At 42.0% G+C, this 21453-nt stretch overlaps 1 protein-coding gene across 5 annotated transcripts in view; it reads left to right on the top strand.

Annotated features, from left to right (window-relative positions):
- The window catches only part of nol4 (nucleolar protein 4), a 186869-nt gene that overhangs the window by 28576 nt on the left and 136840 nt on the right, over nt 1–21453 (top strand). For all 5 annotated transcript variants that reach the window (XM_033019683.1, XM_033019685.1, XM_033019682.1 and 2 more), the window contains 2 exons: nt 3095–3206; nt 7199–7311. In XM_033019683.1, the coding sequence (XP_032875574.1) occupies nt 3095–3206; nt 7199–7311 (225 nt within the window). The remainder of the gene's footprint in view (nt 1–3094; nt 3207–7198; nt 7312–21453) is intronic.

Genomic DNA, 21453 nt, shown 5'->3' with positions numbered 1-21453 from the left:
GTTTTCTTGAATACAGTGCAGATTTTGTTTTATTTGCATTTGGACACTTGTTAGAACTACCTGACATTCTGAAATCACGACTAGCATTAACTGATTGTCTTACTCATTATACTATAATTCACCATCTGAATAACTATTCAAATCCTTGTGTTTTATCTATTAGGAATTTTCTTGAAACACCCAGAATTGATTTTACGTAAGAATAGCATAACCACGTTTGAGGAGATTTTGTTGCTGTTTTGAAAGAACCATGGCCTAAATATTAAGCATCCTGTGGTTCCTACGTCACAGTGCTGAATCAGCAGTGTGGTAAACCTGAGCCAATTCATGCAGGTGCAGCTAGGTTGCAATATTTTGTCACAATCCAAATGGACACGTCTACGTACATTTAAGTGTGCAATACCTTTCCTCTCTTAATGTGTAGTTCAATACCGTGCACCTGTTGGTCTATTCATGTGCACATTGATACCAGGGCTCTAGCCACTAAACCACGACATTGCTGGAAATCTAAATGTTGTATTCATTTAAAACAGTTGCATGATTTCAATGAAAATAAGTCTTGACAGTGACAGAGTAACATAACTGGTTTAAACGACCAAGTTGCCACTCTTCCATATCCTGACATCCCCATTTCCCGCAATGGCAGGATCAGCAGAGGAAAGACTTAGGACAGTATTTTATCCGACGACACCACCATTGTGGGACGAATCACTGATGGTGACGAGTCAGAGTATAGAAATAAGATCGGCCGATTGACCAAATGGTGCCAGCACAATAACCTGGCTCTCAACACCAGCAAAACCAAGGAACTGATTGTGGACTTTGGAAGGGGTAGGATAGGGACTCACAATCCCTTTTATATCAACAATACCTTTTATATGGTGGAAAGGGTCAAGAACTTCAAATTCCTGGGCGTGCACATTTCCAAAGATCTTTCCTGGTCCCAGCACACTGATGCAATTATAATGAAAGCACATCAGCGCCTCTACTTCTTGAGAAGATTACGGAGAGTCGGTATGTCAAAGAGGACTCTCTCGAACTTCTACAGGTGCACAATAGAGAGCATACTGACTGGTTGCATCGTGGCTTGGTTCGGCAACTTGAGTGTCCCGGAGCGGAAAAGAATGCAGAAAGTTGTGACCACTGCCCAGTTCATCATCGGCTCTGACCTCCCCACCATCGAAGGGATCTATTGCAGTCGCTGCCTCAAAAGGGCTGCCAACATCATCAAGGACCCACACCATCCTGGACACACACTCATCTCTCCGCTGCCATCAGGTAGAAGGTACAGGAGCCTGAAATCTGGTTCATCCAGGTTCAGGAACAACTTCTTCCCCACAGCCATCAGGCTATTAAACTCGCCATCAAGCAAACTCTGAACTATAACAGCGTATTGCACTTTATCTGTTTATTTATGTGTATATATATATGGTCTATGCTACATAGACACTGAATTGTTTTGTATTTATGCTTACAATACTCTGTTGTGCTGCAGCAAGCAAGAATTTCATTCTCCTATCTGGGAAACATGGCAATAAACTCTCTTAACTTGACGACTTGACTTGAAGAATATTTGTAGCTGCCTTGTAGAATAAGACTGACTGCAATGGCTGTAATTAAGTCTGTGGTCTCAAACATGCTGTATCTTCTTGGAGATGGTGCAGTTCCAAGGTACCATTTTCCCAGGGACAATGGTGTTTTGGAATTGAACACGCCTGATAACATCTTGACTTTAGAGTTCTGAAACATCAGATAGTTCTATCATTTAGAGACTTTGCAACTTATTTACCTTCCTTTTTTGCCTCTTTTCTTGCTTCTTTGTCAGTTCATTTTTAAAGGTTAATAATGAGATGTGCTTTTGAGGCTCTTCATATCTTTCTTTTTACATTATCAGGACCAACTTGCATTATATTTTTGTCACAGTTTGTTTCTGTTGATCCAATTAAATCTACATATTCGACCTAATCTGTATCCATTTTTAAATTCTAAATTAAAAGCCTCTATTCACTCAGCAAATGATCATATTGGTTGAGAAGCAGTGTATTCAGGATATTAAAAAAATAACACTATCATAATTGGGATGCATTTGTTGAAAGCTACTTGTCTTTAAGAATTGGTGTGTCCTCCTGATCCGTAATAAACTTGGATAATGATAGACATGAAACCTTTTTCTAAATGTGTTTTCTAACTTGTGAAGGACAAATAGTTTATAATTGCAAAGGAAAAAAATAAATAAACGTTTTGTTTTTCTGTATGTATTGAAACAATCCTGCATTGCATGATGCCGGGCACTTTTTCTATTGCCTCCGCCTCTGGATCTATTTCTCTGGCAAGGAATTCTTGCCACTCACACCCTCTTCATGCCCCCCCCCCCCCCCCCACTCCCCCTCCGTAATGATTTCTTCTCCTCCTGTCTCCAACATTCTTCCCCATCCTCCTGCCAGCCTTCTATCCTCCCTGGACCTTTTCATTTCCAACTACTGCTGTAACATCAACCGTCTTGACTTCTCAACTCTTTACCTATTCCAATTTTACCTTCTCCGAATGTGCAACCCTCTGCTCACACTAGCAATCCCCATATCGTCATCAAATCCGTTGAGAAGTGGGATACCGTTGTAGTCTGGCAGATTGACCTCTACCATTCTCAGGCCAGGCACCACCTCCTCATATCTACCCCTTGACCATATTGAGATGAACGAACACCTGGCCACCATCTCACAGACCGTTACCAATCTTATCACCTCTGGCGATCTTCCCGTTACAGCCTCCAACCTTATAGTTTATAGTTCTCCAAACCCCACTGCCCATTCCTAACTCCTTCCCATAATCCTCAAGTAGGACTACCCACTCAGCTCTTGACCTACATCCAAGACTCCTCAAATGAAGAAGGGTCCTGATGCAGAACTTCATCTGTCCATTCCCTGGACAGATGTTTCAAGACCCTCTGAGTTACTCCAGCACTTTGTTTTGCTCTGCCTGGCAGAAGTTCATTTTTGGGGAATTACTATTTTGGAACTTTGAATTCGATTTGAATGGTTGAAGATGATAATATGCCTTTCCAACATTTTTCTATTACTTTTGTGATTAACTTTAGATATCGGAGACCTATGCCTTTTTACCACGTGAGGCAGTGACCAGATTTCTAATGAGCTGCTCAGAATGCCAGAAGAGAATGCATTTGAATCTAGATGATGCAGATCATAAAGGTAAAACATTTTGGCATTTAATTCAATATGGAATAACCTTAAAAATAGATAGATTACTTTTAATTTAAAAGCAGATTTGTTGAAACAGTTGAGGGTGTTTAGGTTAATGGATTTGTGTTCGGGTTTATCTAGGTAAGCACATTAATTTTGACTAATCAGGTTTTCTTAGTCAGGATGTTGCTTTGTGCTTTTAATATTAAAACGATTAATTTAAAAAATCAGAAATATCTTTTTGAAATTAGAAAATTTACAATAGCACAATAGCTAATGCAGCAAAATGGTTAAAATAGAAAGGATTAATATTGAAATTGCAGTTCTTTAAAATCTTTCTTAGCATTGATTTTGGAAATCAAACAACAGGCCGGATAATAAAAATATAATATAAACTTATTAAAAATTTTATGAAATTAACAAAGTATTTGCATTCTTCATGAACAACATTAAGAAACTAATTGTTATTCTTTCATAAAGGAGAGACCAAACTTTTTGGTGATATTATCAAGCAACATTGTGTCTTCAACAGATTTGTGCATTTTCATTTTTGTCATTGTGCCTGTTTTGTGCAAATAAGGCCTTGTGTTAATTCCTTGCCTTGTTAATGTTATTTCCTGTCATTTACAGAAATATTATTGTTTATTTTTTAATAAGATTATTTTATATTTTTATTATCCAGCCTGTCATTTGATTTCCAAAATCAATGTTAAGAAAGATTTTAAAGAACTGCAATTTCAATATTAATCCTTTCTATTTTAACCATTTTGCTGCATTAACTATTGTGCTATTGTAAATTTTCTAATTTCAACATTAGAAATTTCTGATTTTTTAAATTTATCGTTTTGCCAGGATTAATTTCTCTTGAACAAATACAGCTTCATTGTATACATTATAAATGTTCTTTCCTTTTTTTGCAACATTTTCATTGATGAAAGCCCTTTTTATAAACCTTGGAGTTGGCTCAAATTTATCTTTGGTGAGCAAATTCTAAAAATGTGTACATATCCATTATGGCTGAGGGTGTTTCCTGATGAACAGAAACACCTGGACAGTTTGTTCATAAGAACATAAGAAATAGGAGCAGGTGCAGGCCATTTGGCACCTTGAGCCTGCTCTGCCATACAAAAAGATAATTGTTATTACTGCTCATTCCATTTCCCTACCCTATTCCCTTATCTCTAGCATCCAGAAACCTATATTTTGCTGTTTTGTATGCTGTCAAAAACTGAGCCTGCACTGTACCATGAGGCAGAGAATTCTAAAGATTCCATCTTTTGGGCAGAAATATTTCTCCTCATTTCATTCATAAACAGCTTTCCCCTAGTTTAGATACTGGCTTCTAATTCTAGGCTGCGTTGCCAGAGAGGCACATCCGCCTCACATCCTGGTTGTCAAGCCCACTAAATATTTTGTACATCACAATCAGTTAATCTTTCTTTCTTCTAAACTGGAAACTTAGCCTACTTAATCTCTCTTTGAATGATCTGCAATCGCAAAAGTGAGTACAGTGAATGTTCACTGCATACCCTTTATAACATCTTTCTTTCGGTAGGGACACAATACACAAGGTCTGCTCTCACCCAGGCCCAGTATAATTGTATTAAGATATCCCTTCGCTATCAATCTATTACAATAAATGCCAGCATACTCTTCCATTTCTGTATTGTTTGCTGTACTTGCTGTTGGTTTTCAGTGACTTGTGCGCAAGGGCAACAAAGTCCATTGAACATAAACATTTCCCACTCTCTCACCTTCTATAAAGACTGATTTACTGTTGAGAAAAGTCACTCTGCCAAGTGCAGAGACATATGAGCAGTAATAACTTAAGCTGAAGGTATCCCCAACAAAGATAATTGTGGAATCCTATGCTCCCAGCTTTATGTTCAGGTCAGAACATTAGGTAAACACTTCTATGCAGTGCCCTCCATAATGTTTAGGACAAAGACCCATCATTTATTTATTTGCTTCTGTACTCCACAATTTGAGATTTGTAATAGAAAAAAATCACATGTGTTTAAAATGCACATTGTCAGATTTTAATAAAGGCCATTTTTATACATTTTGGTTTCACCATGTAGAAATTACAGCAGTGTTTATACATAGTCCCCCCATTTCAGGGCACCATAATGTTTGGGACACAACAATGTCATGTAAATGAAAGTAGTTTTGTTTAGTATTTTGTTGCATATCCTTTGCATGCAATGACTGCTTGAAGTCTGCGATTCATGGACATCACCAGTGCTGGGTGTCTTCTCTGGTGATGCTCTGCCAGGCCTATATTGCAGCCATCTTTAGATTATGCTTGTTTTGGGGGCAAGTCCCCTTCAGTTTTCTCTTCAGCATATAAAAGGCATGCTCAATGGGGTTCAGATCGGGTGATTGACTTGGCCACTCAAGAATTGACCATGTTTTAGCTTTGAAAATCTCCTTTGTTACTCTAGCAGTATGTTTGGAATCATTGTCTTGCTGTAGAATGAACCGGCGGCCAATGAGTTTTGAGGCATTTCTTTGAACTTGAGCAGATAGGATGTGTCTATACACTTCAGAATTCATTATGCTACCATCAGCAGTTGTATCATTAATGAAGATAAATGAGTCAGTACCTTCAGCAGCTATACATGCCCAGGCCATAACACCCTCACCACCATGTTTCACAGATGAGGTGGTATGATTTGGATCTTGGGCAGTTCCTTCTCTCCTCCATACTTTGCTATTGCCATCACTCTGATATGTTAATCTTTGTCTCATCTGTCCACAAGACCTTTTTCCAGAACTGTGGTTGCTCTTTTAAGTACTTCTTGCCAAATCTGCAGATCGAGGAGGTATCGAGCAAGATATTGTGAAGGATCAACTTTGAGTGGCCCTAAAAAAAAAGATTGTTTTATGCAGTTGAAGGAAATAAACAGTTAATGAAAACACAATTTAAACAAAGTTAAAAAATCTAAGTAATTGAACTTGTCTTGCTTTTCACATTTAATCCACATGGCCAAAAATACCACTTAAATGGATGGGGCAACCTTTCCTGCACTAGGTTTAACTTTTGTAGGGTCAGATAGAAATTGATTAGGAGGGGCATCAAAGATTGTGGGGAGAAGGGAGGAGAATGGTGTTGAGAGGGAAAAATGGATCAGGACTGATCGAATGGCGGATTAGACTCGATGAGCTGAATGGCCTAATTCTTCTCTGTCTCATGGTGATGGACGTTGTCTTCACGGATTGTAGTAAGCCATTTGACAAAGTCCCCCATGGTAGGTTGGTCCAGAGGATTGAGATACAGAGGATTAATAGTGACTTATAACTGGTTTACTGATTGAAAAAAACCAGGGTTGTGGTGAAAGGACAATATTCTGCTTTGGTAGCTTACAGCCTAATGCTATGGAAATGGTATTTTCCAATATTGGGTAACTAACTTACAAACAATCCTCTCCCCCCCCCCCCCCCCCCTATCTCCCCACTCTTCGCTATGCCCCGCCTGAACTCTTACCCAACCCCCCCCCTCCTCCTCCCCTTACACCTATCTCCCCATCTGACTGTGTAATTCTCAAATCTTCTACCCTTACCTCATATATTCGGTCTTTTCTTCTCTAGCCTTCATACCAGCCATTTGCCTATCAACTCCCCCCTCATCTGTATTTAGCTATCACTCGCCAGGCTTTGTCCTGCCTTTCCTCTATTCCAGCTTTGCCCCATCGTATTCAGTTTGAAGAAGGATCCTGACCTGAAATGCCACTTATCCATGTTCTCTAGCCATTTTGCTTGAGTTGTTGAGTTACTCCAGCATATTGTGTCTTTTTGTAAACCAGCATCTGCAGTTCCTTGTATCGAAGGTACTGAGGAGAAACGTGACGAAAACCGAAACTTCACTTCAAAAGAACACTTCCACCCTACAAAATAATGGGAAAAATAACAATTAAGCTATTGATTACCATTGTAACAATTGGAAAAAAAACCTGAATTTGGTACAGTATCCATGAATTCATTTTTCTATATTTTTACAGAAAACGAGAAACCAGCTTCTTTGGTGACCAGTATGATAGATTATAATATGCCTATTACAATGGCCTACATGAAGCACATGAAACTACAGTTGCTAAGTTCGCACCAAGACGAGGTACCGTATTATTTTCAAAATGAAATAAAATGTTGTTTATTTATGATAGGAATGTTAGGATATGATATTATGTTACCTATGTTAGGATAGGTTATGATAGGAATAAACAATGTTGTTTATTTATGTTAGGAATTGTGACTGCATAAGTGCAGATTTTTTGGATGAAAATTGTTAACTTTTCAATTGTATAATTAGAGTCAGTCATCACATCATACAGCACAAAAATAACCCCTTTAGCTCACCATGTCCAAGCTGATTTCAAGTACCTATCTATACAAATCTCATGGTCCATAGCCTTATCTGCTCATCTCAATACTTTTTAAATGTTTCTCCTGCTTACACAACCCATTCAGATCTGTATTCCAGATTCCAACAACCCGCTAGGTGAAAAGGTTATTTCTCAATCCACTCTAAACCTCCTTCTCCTTAACTTAAACCTATGCCTTTTCGTTGCCTATGGGGAAATGCGTCTGACTAGCTACCTTACTATACCTTTCATAATTTTAAATATTATTTTAGGCTCCCCTCTTAGCCTCCGCTGCTCCAACCAAAATAAACCCAACCTATCCAATCTCTCTATCCCAGGCAATATCCTGAGGAATCAGCTCTGTACTGTCTCCATTGGAAGTACATAGTACTCCAATGTAATCACATCCTTCCTATAGTGTGGCGAACGAGTTGTACACAGTACTCAATCTGTGGCTTAACCAATATTTTAAAGAGTTTACCATGATTTTCCTTCTCTTATATTCTGTCTTCTCGTTAATGAAGGCAAGATATGTCTTCTTTACATCTTTTCTGTCACATTCAGGGAAATTATGCCTCAATACTTATGTTTATGATGTAAATCCTTCTCTTATTAATCCTTTCAAAGTGCATCACTTAACACTTACAAGGATTAAATTGTGTCCAAATTGCTCCCATCTTACTAAATGATCATTCTGTAGCTTAGCATTATCGTCGTCGTTACCAACAAATTACATAGGTTTATGAATTTTGCTCTGCTTACAACCAATTTAAAAGATGTTTTGAACTTGATTAAATCAAAAAGATAAATGAGAAATAAAATTGTGTTGGTTTTGTGGGTCTTTTCAGATAGAGCAAACATTTATGGGCAAGTTTAGCTGGCTGCTTTCTTTTTTGTTTCTGTTAAATGTGAAGTAGAATAGCTTTGTGTATAAGACTAAATACTTTGTATTAAGCAGTGAAAGCAGCATTCTCCTTGTGAAAATGTTAGATTTAGGAAGTTGAAAAAAAGTGATTCTCTCCTCGAGTATGAAAAGTATAGTAATATACTTATGAAGGCAATCATGAGGGTGAAAGAGACATAATTGGCAGGCATGGTAAAGGAAAATCCCATAAGATTCTGCAACAATATTAAGAATAAACAGGTAACTTGGAAGAGAAAGGGTCCCCTTAAAGATCTGGTCAGGACCCTTCAGACTGTCCAGGGATACAATGTTTCCAGTCCGAGCGGCGGACACGTCGATGGCTCCAATCCTGGAGATGGGACTCGACCGGTGAGACCGACGTCGGGCAGAACCCTAGTGGTGGGTGACTCCATTGTCCGAGGAGCGGACAGGAGATTCTGTGACGGCAGACGAGATGCGAAGATGGTCTGTTGCCTCCCTGGTGCCAGGGTTCAGGATGTCACGAGCCGAATTCTGAACATCCTCGAGAGAGAGAAGGTGAACAGCCGGAAGTAGTTGTGCACGTAGGCACAAACGGCATCGGGAAGAAGAGGAAGGAGGTTCTCCAACATGACTTCAGGGAGTTGGGAAGAAGACTGACATGCTGGACTTCTAGGGTGGTTATCTCTGGATTGCTTCCAGTACCATGTGCTAGTGAGGACAGGAACAGGGAGATAGGGGATCTGAATGTGTGGCTGAGGGGCTGGTGCAGGGAGCAAGGATTTAGATTTATAGACCACTGAGCTCTCTTCTGGGGTAGGGGTGACCTGTACAAAAGGGACGGGTTACACCTTAACTGGAGGGGGACTGACATTCTGGCAGGCAGGTTTGCTAGGGCTACACGTGTGGGTTTAAACTAAATAGTGGGGGGGAGGGATTGACAAATTGGGAGTATAAAGATGGAATTGAAGGGGAAGTGGCTACAGGAAAAATTACAAAAGATTCTCAAATTAATGGGAAGGAAAGATTGAATGGACAACAGAGAAAGGTCAGTGCCAATTGCGAGGGGGGGAAGTGAATACGGAGATCAAAGTACTGTATATGAATGCGCAAAGTATAAGGAATAAAGTGGACGAGCTTGAAGCTCAGTTAGAAACTGGCAAGTATGATGTTGTGGGAATTACTGAGACATGGCTGCAAGAGGGCTAGGGTTGGGAACTGAATAGTCAAGGGTATACCTCCTATCGAAAAGACAGACAGATGGGCAGAGGGAGTGGGGAATGAAATTCAGTCCCTTGCAAGGGGTGACATTGAAACGGGAGATGTGGAGTCAGTATGGATAAAACTAAGGAATTGTAAGGGTAAAAAGACCCCAATGGGACTAATCTACAGGCCCCCTAACAGTAGCCTGGACATAGGGCGCAAGTTGAATCAGGAGTTAAAATTGGCATGTAGTAAAAAGCTGTGGTTGTTATGGGAGATTTCAACATGCAGGCAGACTGGGAAAATCAGGTTGGGACTGGACCCCAAGAAAGGGACTTTGTAGAGTGCCTTCGTGATGGATTCTTTGAACAGCTTGTATTGGAGCCTACCAGGGAGAAGGCAATTCTGGATTTAGTGTTATGTGATGAACCGGATTTGATAAAGGACCTCAAGGTTAATGAGCCATTAGGAGGCAGTGACCATAACATGGTCAGGTTTAATCTACAATTGGAGAGGGAAGAGAGTAGATCGGAGGTGTCAGTGTTGCAGTTGACTAAAAGAGACTATGGGGCCATGAGGGAGGAGCTGGCCAAAGTTGACTGGAAAGATACACTAGCAGGGATGACAGTGGAACAAAAATGTCAGGTGTTTCTAGGAATAATACAGAAGGTGCAGGATCAGTTCATTCCTAGGAGGAAGAAAGATTCCAAGGGGAGAAAGGGACAAACATGGCTGACAAGGGATGTCAGGGACAGTATGAAAATTAAAGCGAATAAGTACAACGTAGCAAAGATGAGCGGGAAGCAAGAGGATTGGGTAATGTTTAAAGAACAACAGAAGATAACCAAAAAGACAACATGGGGAGAAAAGATGAGGTACGAAGGTAAGCTAGCCAAGAATATAAAACAGGATAGTAAAAGCTTCTTTAGGTATGTGAAGAGGAAAAAATTAGTTAAGACCAAAGTTGGACCCTTGAAGACCGAAAAAGGTGAATTTATTATGGGGATCAAGGAAATGGCAGATGAATTGAACAGGTACTTTGGATCTGTCTTCACTAAGGAGGACACAAACAATCTTCCTGATATAGTAGTGGCCAGAGGACCTGGGGTGACAGAGGAACTGAAGGAAATCCACATTAGGCAGGAAATGGTATTGGATAGACTGATGGGACTGAAGGCTGATAAATCCCCAGGGCATGATGGCCTGCATCCCAGGGTACTTAAGGAAGTGGCTCGAGAAATCGTGGGTGCATTGGTGATAATTTTCCAATGTTCTATAGACTCAGGATCAGTTTCTGTGGATTGGAGGGTAGCTAATGTTATCCCACTTTAAGAAAGGTGGGAGAGAGAAAACGGGGAATTATAGACCAGTTAGCCTGACATCGGTGGTGGGGAAGATGCTGGAGTCAATTATAAAAGAAGAGATATCCGCACATTTGGATAGCAGTAACAGGATCGGTCCGAGTCAACATGCTTGACTAATCTTCTGGAATTTTCTGAAGATGTAACTAGGAAAATGGACAAGGGAGAGCCTGTGGATGTAATGTACCTGGACTTTCAGAAAGCATTTGATAAGGTCCCACATAGGAGATTAGTGGGCAAAATTAGGGCACATGGTATTGGGGGTAGAGTGCTGACATGGATAGAGAAGTGGTTGGCAGACAGGAGACAAAGAGTAGGGATTAACGGGTCCCTTTCAGAATGGCAGGCAGTGACTAGTGGGGTACCGCAAGGCTCGGTGCTGGGACCGCAGCTATTTACAATATACATCAATGATTTGGATGAAGGGATTCAAAGTAACATTAGCAAATTTGCAGATGACACAAAGCTGGGTGGCAGTGTGAACTGTGAGGAGGATGCTATGAGAATGCAGTGTTACTTGGACAGGTTGAGGGAGTGGGTAAATGAATGGCAGATGAAGTTTAATGCGGATAAATGTGAGGTTATCCACTTTGGTGGCAAAACCAGGAAGGCAGATTACTATCTAAATGGCGTCGTTGGGGAAAAGGGGAAGTACAACGGGATCTGGGGTTCCTTGTACATCAGTCTATGAAAGTAAGCATGCAGGTACAGCAGGCAGTGAAGAAAGTGAATGGCATGTTGGACTTTATAACAAGAGGAATCTAATATAGGAGCAAAGAGGTCCTTCTGCGGTTGTACAGAGCCCAGTGAGACCACACCTGGAGTATTGTGTGCAGTTTTGGTCCCCTAATTTGAGGAAGGCCATTCTTGCTATTGAAGGAGTGCAGCGTAGGTTTACAAGGTTAATTCCCGGGATGGCAGGACTGTCATATGCTGAGAGAATGGAGCAGCTGGGCTTGTACACTTTGGAGTTTAGAAGTATGAGAGGGGATCTCATTGAAACATATAAGATTGTTAAGGGCTTGGACACGCTAGAGGCAGAAAATGTTCCCAATGTTGGGGAAGTCCAGAACCAGTGGCCACGTTTTAAGAATAAGTCATAAGCCATTTAGAACGGAGACTAGGAAACACTTTTTCTCACAGAGTGGTGAGTCTGTGGAATTCTCTGCCTCAGAGGGCGGTGGAGGCAGGTTCTCTGGATGCTTTCAAGTGAGAGCTAGATAGGGCTCTTAAAAATAGCGGAGTTAGGGGATATGGGGAGAAGGCAGGAACGGGGTACTGATGGGAGTACTGGTACTCTGGGAGTTTCTTCCCAGAGGCCATTCGGACTGTAAACGCCTATCTCACCAGGGACTAACTCTACTGAACGTTTTTCCTTCCATTATTTATTATGTAAAAGAATATGTGTGTTATGATTGTGTTTATAGTTTGTTTGGTTGTTTGGTTGTTTGTCTTTTGCACAAAAGTCCGCGAGCATTGCCACTTTCATTTCACTGCACATCTCGTATGTGTATGTGACAAATAAACTTGACTTGACTTGACTTGACTTGATTGGGGATGATCAGCCATGATCACATTAAATGGCGGTGCTGGCTCGAAGGGCCAAATGGCCTAATGTCCTGCACCTATTGTCTTTTGTCAGACCCCACAAAGTGGTGGAGTAACTCATCGGGTCTTTGAGTCTGAAGAAGTTTTGGGTCGGATCTGAAGAAGGGTCTCGACTCGAAACGTTACCCATCCTTTTTCTCCAAAGATGCTCCCTGACCCGCTGAGTTACTCCAGCACTTTGTATTTATCTTCGATATATATCAGCATCTGCATTTCGTTTCTACACCCCTTAAAGACCAGTCTATTTGTCTTTGTTCAGTGCCACAAGAGGTGGGGAGATATTAAATTAATATGTCTCATCCATTTTTACTGAGGACAAGATTATCGATGAGAAGGAATTGAGGCATAAGAATTGTGATGTATTAGATCATACACCAATTACCAAAGAGGAGGTATTTAAAATTTTAAAGCCCAGGGCCTGACCATACTCAAATCTTGTGGGAAGCTAGGGACAAAATTATGGAGGCTCTTGCAGAGATATTTGCATCATCTTTAACCACAGGTAAAGTTCTGGAAGACTGGAAGACGGCTAAAGTTGTACCATTGTTTAAGAAAGGCAATGGTGCTAATGTTATTGGAGGGGATTCTTCGGGACAGGATCAAACACGGGGATTCCCCTCCGCCACCATAGATGAGGCTCACACCAGGATCTCATCCATACCCCGTAACACTGCTCTCTCTCCCCATCCCCGCACTCGCAACAAGGGCAGAGTCCCTCTAGTCCTCACCTTTCACCCCACCAGCCGGCAAATACAACACATAATCCTCCGCCATTTCCGCCACCTCCAACGTGACCTCACCACTCGCCACATCTTCCCATCTCCCCCCATGTCTGCCTTCCGCAAAGACCGCTCCCTCCGCAACTCCCTCGTCAATTCTTCCCTTCCCTCCCGCACCACACCCTCCCCGGGCACTTTCCGTTGCAACCGCAAGAAATGCAACACCTGTCCCTTCACCTCCCCCCTCGACTCCATTCAAGGACCCAAGCAGTAGTTCCAGGTGCGACAAAGGTTCACCTGTATCTCCACCAACCTCATCTACTGCATCCGCTGCTCTAGATGTCAGCTGATTTACATCGGGGAGACCAAGCGTAGGTTGGGCGATCGTTTCGCCGAACACCTCCGCTCAGTCCGCAATAACCTACCTGAACTCCCGGTGGCTCAGCACTTCAACTCCCCCTCCCATTCCCAATCCGACCTCTCTGTCCTGGGTCTACTCCATTGCCAGAGTGAGCAACAGCGGAAATTGGAGGAACAGCACCTCATATTCCGTCTGGAGACCTTGCGTCCGTATGGCATTAACATTGAATTCTCCCAATTTTGCTAGCCCTTGCTGTCTCCTCCCCTTCCTTAACCCTCTAGCTGTCTCCTCCCACCCTCCCATCCGCCCGCCCTCGGGATCCTCCTCCTCCTCCCCTTTTCCTTCTTTCTCTCCCCCCCCCCACCCCCCATCAGTCTGAAGAAGGGTTTCGGCCCGAAACGTCGCCTATTTCCTTCGCTCCATAGATGCTGCTGCACCCGCTGAGTTTCCCCAGCAATTTTGTGTACCTTCAAACAGCATTTAGACAGGTTAGGGATAGTTAGCATGGATTTATGTCTGTATCACAAAACTGACAGTCTTTTGAAGAAATCATCGAGAGGATTGAGGACGGCAGGCTTGTGGACATTGTCTATATGGACTTTAACAAAGCCTTTGACAAAATCCACCAATGTAAGATAATCTGGAAGATTAGATCGCATGGAATACAAAGAGAACGAGCCAAATTGGATTCAGAATTTGGGATATGGGACAAATGCAGGTAAATGGGACTGGGCTGGTATGCCAACTTGCTTGGCATTTACAAGGTGGGCTCAAGGGTCTGTTTCTGTAATGTAATGATTAAGTATTTGCCATAATTTTCTATTCAATAATGCTAAAAGATGAACAAGGGATAACTTATGAAAACAATAGGCATTCATGTAATAGTTTTCGAATGTTCATGGATATTGAGTTCAATCTTTGCATTTTTGTAAGGACTGATACTCAAAGTAGGCACACCACATTCTATGCAAAGTGAATTAGAAATGATTTCTGTTGGTATTTTTACTGTACCATCAAAAAAACGTTTTGGGCGGCATGGTGGCACAGAGGTAGAGTTGCTGCCTTACAGCACTTGCAACGCCGGAGACCTGGGTTCGATCCCGCCTAGATTGCTGTCTACGCAGTTTGTATGTTCTCCCCATGACTGCGTGGGTTTTCTCTGAGATATTCTGTTTCCACCCACACTCCAAAGACGTCCAGGTTTTTTGTTTAATTGGCTTGGCATAAGTGTAAATTGTCCCTAGTGTGTGTAGGATAGTGTTAATGTGCAAGGATCGCTGGTCGGTGTGGATTTGGTGGGCCAAAACGCCCGTTTCCAAGCTGTACCTCTAAAACTAAAAACAAAATGGTACTTAATTTGTGGCCTTACTAATGTTTTAAAGAGTTGCGCCATAACTTTCCTTACCATTACTTTTCTTATATACTGTCTTCTGGCTAATGAAGGCAAGACTCCAATATGCCTTCTTTACATCTTTTTTGCCATTGTCAGAAATCCTTAGGTCCCTCTGTTCCCCAATACTTATGTTTATTGTGTAAGTCCTACTCTTATTAGTCCCGTTAAAGTGCATCACTTCACACTTACCAGGATTCACTTTTGTCTCCTTTGGTAGGGCAATGGATGTGTCCACAAAGACAACATGTAGCATTTGATAAAGTCCCACTTGGTAGGCTGATCTGAAAATTACGACGCATGAATGAATGAATATTTTATTGTCACATGTGACAAGTCACAGTGAAATTCCTTGCCTGCATACTCAAGGTGTGCAATAGTTGCCACATAATGTTTACAGACAATGTCAAAATTGGTGCAGCTGCAAACAGTGAAGATGGCTGTCAAATGATACAGTGAGATATAGATCAGTTACAGACAAATGGCAGATGGAGTTTAATGCCAGCACATGTACGGTGTAAAATTTTGGGAGGTTGAATGTAAGGGGTAGATATACAGTTACAATACCATACAATCAGTTTTATTCGTCACTTGCACATAAAGTGCAAGTGAAACGAATTTGCCAGCAGCGGTACAATGAAAAAGAACACACAAAAACACAATCAAAATTTAACACAAACATCCACCACAGCATTCATCATTGTGGTGGAAGGCACAAAATTTGGCCAGTCCTCCTCCATTTTCCCCCGTCGTCGGGACCTCAACCCTCCGCAGCCGCCGCTGCGGGCATCCAGATGAGTGAAAATCCAGGTAAGTCCTGAAATGGTGCCTCCCCCACCGGAGACTGCGGCTTCAGGTTGGTGTTGGCCGCAGGCCGGTGGTCGAAGATTTAAAGTTCCCGCCGCGCCGCAGCCAGAAGCACCGCAGACCGCAGGGCCGGCGGTCGAAGCTCCCCTCCAGGGGTCCCCGGAGAGGGACCCCGCTCCTGATGGTAAGTCGCCGTTGCGCCCGCGGTAGAAGTAGGCCGTGGGCCGGCGGTGGTGGCTTCTTCTTCCCCCGGGTCCCCAACGAGGGATCCCAGGCTGCGGACGCCGCGCCAGCTGGAGCTCTGCAGACCGCTGCTTCAGGCTGCTTCAGGCTGCTGCGGGCCAGCAAACAGAGCGCTGCCCTCCGGCGAGCCCCGGCGAGGGCTCGCTCGCTCCATGCGGAGAGTCCACGTTGCGCCCGCCGCTAAAGCCCCAGGCGCGTCTCTGGGAAAGGCCGCACCGATCCTTGCTGTTAGGCCACGGGGGAGGCGACATGGGAAAAGTCGCCTCTCCGTGGAGGAGGCGACCAAAGCGGTTTCCCCCTTACCCCCCCACACCACCCCCACACAAGACACACAGAGAAACATTGGTTGGTATGGACAATGGTTGGTATGTACAAGTTGGGCCAAAGGGCCTGTTTTCATGCTGTGTAAAGCTATGAATTATTTCTGCCTCTGTCATACTTGACGACTAGCATAGCTCTTGAGCACTGCATATTCCTTGCATTTTTTTCTTCAATAAAACATGTTAGGAGGCAGTAGTATTAACACATCATAATTGAGTGGGTCTTAAAATTTACCAACTAGATTTATTTGCAGAATTTTAATTGAAGGCAGAATCGAATAAACAATGACAGCAGTTACACATTTACAGGACAGATAGATCCTTATGTCTTTTAAACATAACATAGCTGAAGGAATTGTACGTGGAGAGAAAACTTCATGTGCCACAATGCACTCTAGTTAAGTTTGTATTGTTTTGACAAATAGCCCATTGTTTAAGTAAGTAAACTCTTTCAATTATTACGTTGGATTAAATAAATACAGGGTATAACTATCTTAAGGCACCAAGAGGCTTGGAATATCAATCAAGGGAAAGGTGAGTCAACGGAACATTGAAGTCAGCATGCAAATAAAGTTAATGGTTTAGTCCATGCTTTTGCAAGAATATCGTGTTGTGGTTCGCTTCTGATATTGTTTTGGTGAAATATGATCCTCAGGAGACCAGATCTGCATTCAAGTCTGAAACAAGGTTGATGCAAATTAAAAATAGCATGAACCCAACCCATGCTCATGTAATCTCTTGAGAGAGGCTTTTAAAAAAAGTTGAGAAATTATTCTTATAAAAACTTTAACAAATTCACTGACATTGGGAAATCATGCATTAGGATGCATTACTTCTAGTAGATTTGTAAGCTTTATTAATGCTCAAACTTGGAATCCCCTTCTTAAGATCTCGATTCACACATTTTTGAAAGTACTTTGGAATTTTACCCATGCTCTCCTGTGGTAATTATTTTCCTGATGCCATTGACTTTTCAAAGTAAAGCCAATGCACTTTCTACCATTCTTACTTTATTCAATAAAGCTATTCAGTTGGTCTGAATCTATTTCCTTCATAAATTTAGAATATTCCATACCAACTTTCAACTTTCAACTTTCAACCTACATCTTTCCAACCAACCTATTTAGGTGGTTCGGAGCTAAGTGTCATTTTGGTTTGTCACAACAGAATTTTCTCCAAGAGGTATTTTCCATCATCTTCAATAAACATACAATTCCAAATATGATTGTACATTTGAACAATGGCGTATTCAGCTTTATGTTGTGTCATTCTAATGATGCAAGCTGAAGCTCTATCTGTTTTTTCTCTCGTCTTTCATCGATTGTGGATATCAAGTTGTACTGTTACATAGCAAAGAAACAGGGCCGCAATGACCATCAAACATCCTTCTACGCTAATCTATTTATCTTGTATCCCATTAACTCCATAATCAATATCCCCCCCTCCCACTCCACTTTATTCTCCTGCCATCAGAGTTAGGGTTACAGTGGCCAATTAACCTACCAAGCTGCATCTGTTTCACATGTGAGAAGAAGCAAGAGTACCCAGGGGAAACCCACACAGTGACAGGGAGAATAAACAACACCTGAGGTCAGGATTGAAATTGAATCTCTGGAGCTATGAGGTATTTCAAACTGCTGCACCACTGTCCTGTCTATATCATTTGGATTCCAAGTTTGTAGTTTGCCATTTATGGGCATGAGATAGTAAAATTTGTGACATCGAGTCAATTTAGTTATCTTTAAGAGCAGCACAGGGAAGGGCAGAAAAAGGTGAACTGATCTGGAGAATGGAAGATCTTTGGCTTTGAAGCTCTCATTTACTTAATTATTCTAACAGAAAATGGTTACACTTCCTTTATTTATGTGAAAGGTTTGCTGCATTAACTAATTATCGAGACTTTGACCTAGAATTTCCATCATGTTGAATTCTTCCTGTAAACTATGTATGTAAATTTCCTTATTTTTCAGAGTGGATTCTGACTCAGTGTTTCAGGGTTGTATCATCCTGTTCCAATAGTTGAATGTGCTTCCTCCTGTCGCGAATCACATGTGAACAAATCAACTGTTGTCCATGTCAGACTAGAATGCAATGATGGCATGCCCCATGCATCTTTCATTCAGAGGATTCCCAGGAGGAATATCCAGATGGTTCCAAAGCATCTCTGTTGAAGTGCACTTTCAGCTCCCAAATAATTTAAAAGTGATACTTACTCAGGAGCAGGGCGATTCAAAGGGATCCTATCTGAGCTCCTTGACATCTTGAGCAAGTTTGGTTTAATTTACTTAATTAACAGACCCTTGGGGTTTATCTCCTGGATGAAATCCCCATACCCACACTTTGTTCAGCCTTGATCCACAATCACTGCCTCCTGACACACACCTTGCACCCATTCACAATACTTTTTCGAATGTCCTTTTGATATATGTAAATGTGGAGTAAGATACAAAGTACTGGTATAACTCAGCCAGTCAGGAAGCATCTTTTAGGGAACTATTTTCGATGTTTCTATGAAATGGATAGGCAATGATTCGGGTCAGGATCCTTCTTCAGACTAATTATAGTAGGAGGCAGAAAGCTGGAAAAGAGATGAGAGTGGGAGCTTTTCTGATCTCCCCACATAAATACCACCACCTCTAATCTAGGGAACATACTTATGAATATCTTCTGCATCTTTCTAATGCTATCACGTTCTTCCTGTAGTGTGATGACCTGAACTGTACACAATACATCTAGTGTGGCCTGACCAATGTTTTATGCAGCTGCAATAGGACAGCCCAACTCTTATACCCAGTACCTCGGCCTACAAAGCCATGCATGCCAAATGCCACCTTCATTATCCTTTCCACTTATGTTGCTATTTTCTGGAGGCTATGAATTTGCACTTCAAGGTCCCTTTGTACTTCAAGATGCTTGAGGTGCCTGCTGTGTTACTGTATATCCTGCTGAGCACCAATGGTTACAGACTTGCAGTCAGAAAAAACACTATCTTGACTATTCTTGACCACTATCCTCTGCCTCCTATCACAATGACAATTTTGAATCCTGTTTTAGTCCCACCTTGGATCCCATGAGCCCTGACCTTCTAGACCAGCCTACCATTACGGGGCGTATATTGCCCTCCTTTAATCAATTTTCTTAGTTAGCTCAGAAGTAGTGCAACCTGTTTTTTGAATAAAATACCATCCTGTTTTATTCCATGTTTTTTACCAAACAAGTTAAAAATAGTTACATTCAGTGCATTAATATTGCAATAAATACGACAATATTTAATTGTTGGTGTCAGCCCACAGTTGCCAAAGCACACTGAATCAACAGACATTTAAGCAATTTTTAAAGCAAGGCTCAGAAATTATCCTATTTGAAGTGCTTCTCTCTATCCCCAATGCATAGATGATTTCCTGTATATGTTCTTAATCTTTAACAGATTCCTGTCCTAAATTTGACATAATATTTTAGAAAAGAGTTTAAATTTACTCAGGATTCTGTAATGTGTAGCTCACATATGAAGCAGCATGAAGAGAATACATCGCACATTAAAGTACCTGCCATTTTATACCGATAAATGAAATGAACACAATGACAATGAATTCATTAAAGTTAGCCTTACTCTGCTGTCAGAGTCTTGATAGGATTGCTAGAAACATCCTTTCTTTTGCTAGCTTCTCATGAAGTAGCTCTGAAAAAAACTCTTCATGTATCTGGTGTGGTACAATGGTGCAGCTGGTAGAGCAGCTGCCTCACAGCGCCAGAGACCCAGGTTTGATCCTGACCTCGGATGCTGTCTGTATGGAGTTAGCACAATCTCTCTGTGACCCTGTGGGTTTCGTCTGACATCCCAAAGGTGTGCAGGTTTGTTGGTTAATTGGCCTCTATACACTGTCCCTAGAGCAAAAGTGGGATAACATAGAACTAGTGAGAATGGGACTGTTTCCACACTGTATGCTCTAAACAGCAAGGTAAAAAACATAAGAACAAATATTTCCCCTCCCACCTGTGACCTGGCTGTCTCATTGGTCTGCTCTTCAAAATTAGATTGTTTCCAACTCGTTACTCTACCCTCCCTTGTAAAACTGATCACCACCATGAAACCTACTACCTGCCCCCTCGACACTGTCCCCTCTGCCCTCCTAAAGGACCCAGCATCCTCACCATCTTCAACAGCTCTCTGGGCACTGGCACTGTACCTACTTGCTTCAAGCATGCAGTGGTCCAGCCACTCCTGAAAAAACCTAACCTCGACCCCACCTTGCCAAGCAACTACAGACCCATTTCTAAACTGCCTTTCCTCTCAAAAGCCCCTGAAAAGGTAATTTTAAGTCAACTTATGCCTTACCTTCACCAAAACACTATCCTGGAAACTTTCCAATCAGGTTTCAGGGCTCACCACAGCACAGAGTCTGCCTTGTTGAAGGTACATAATGACCTACTGCTCACCGTTGACTCCGGCGACTGTGCAATCCTGCTCCTTCTTGACCTCAGCGCAGCATTTGACACTGTCGACCACACCATCCTAATTGATCGTCTCCGGTACGGGGTTGGTATTGATGGCACTGCCCTGAGATGGTTCATCTCCTACCTCAAAGGTAGGAGTTTCTCGACTAACATAGGCAACTCTTTCTCCTCCCCAGCTAATCTCTGCTGTGGGGTTCCACAAGGTTCCATCCTTGGCCCCATTCTCTTCTCCCTGTATGTGCTCCCCTTAGGCCAAGTCATTGAAAGGCACGGCATTTCCTTCCATTGCTACGCAGACGATACACAACTCTATCTCCCCCTGAAGCCCAAAAACCAATCAAATCTACTTAATCTTACCAGCTGCCTCGAGGATATAAAGTGCTGGATGGCCCAGAACTTCCTCCAACTAAATGAGAGTAAGTCTGAAGTCATCCTTCTCGGCCCCTCGTACTCAATCAAAATGATAGCAGGCAGTCTCGGAAGCCTTACCCCACTACTCAAACCTCACGTCAAAAACCTGGTGTGATATTTGACTCAGCACTGAA

This window comes from Amblyraja radiata, chromosome 4 (genome assembly GCF_010909765.2).
Source record: "Amblyraja radiata isolate CabotCenter1 chromosome 4, sAmbRad1.1.pri, whole genome shotgun sequence".
In the NCBI taxonomy this organism is placed as follows: Eukaryota; Metazoa; Chordata; class Chondrichthyes; order Rajiformes; family Rajidae; genus Amblyraja; species Amblyraja radiata.
Note: the sequence above shows the minus strand (reverse complement) of the source record. Positions and strands in the feature narration are given on the sequence as shown.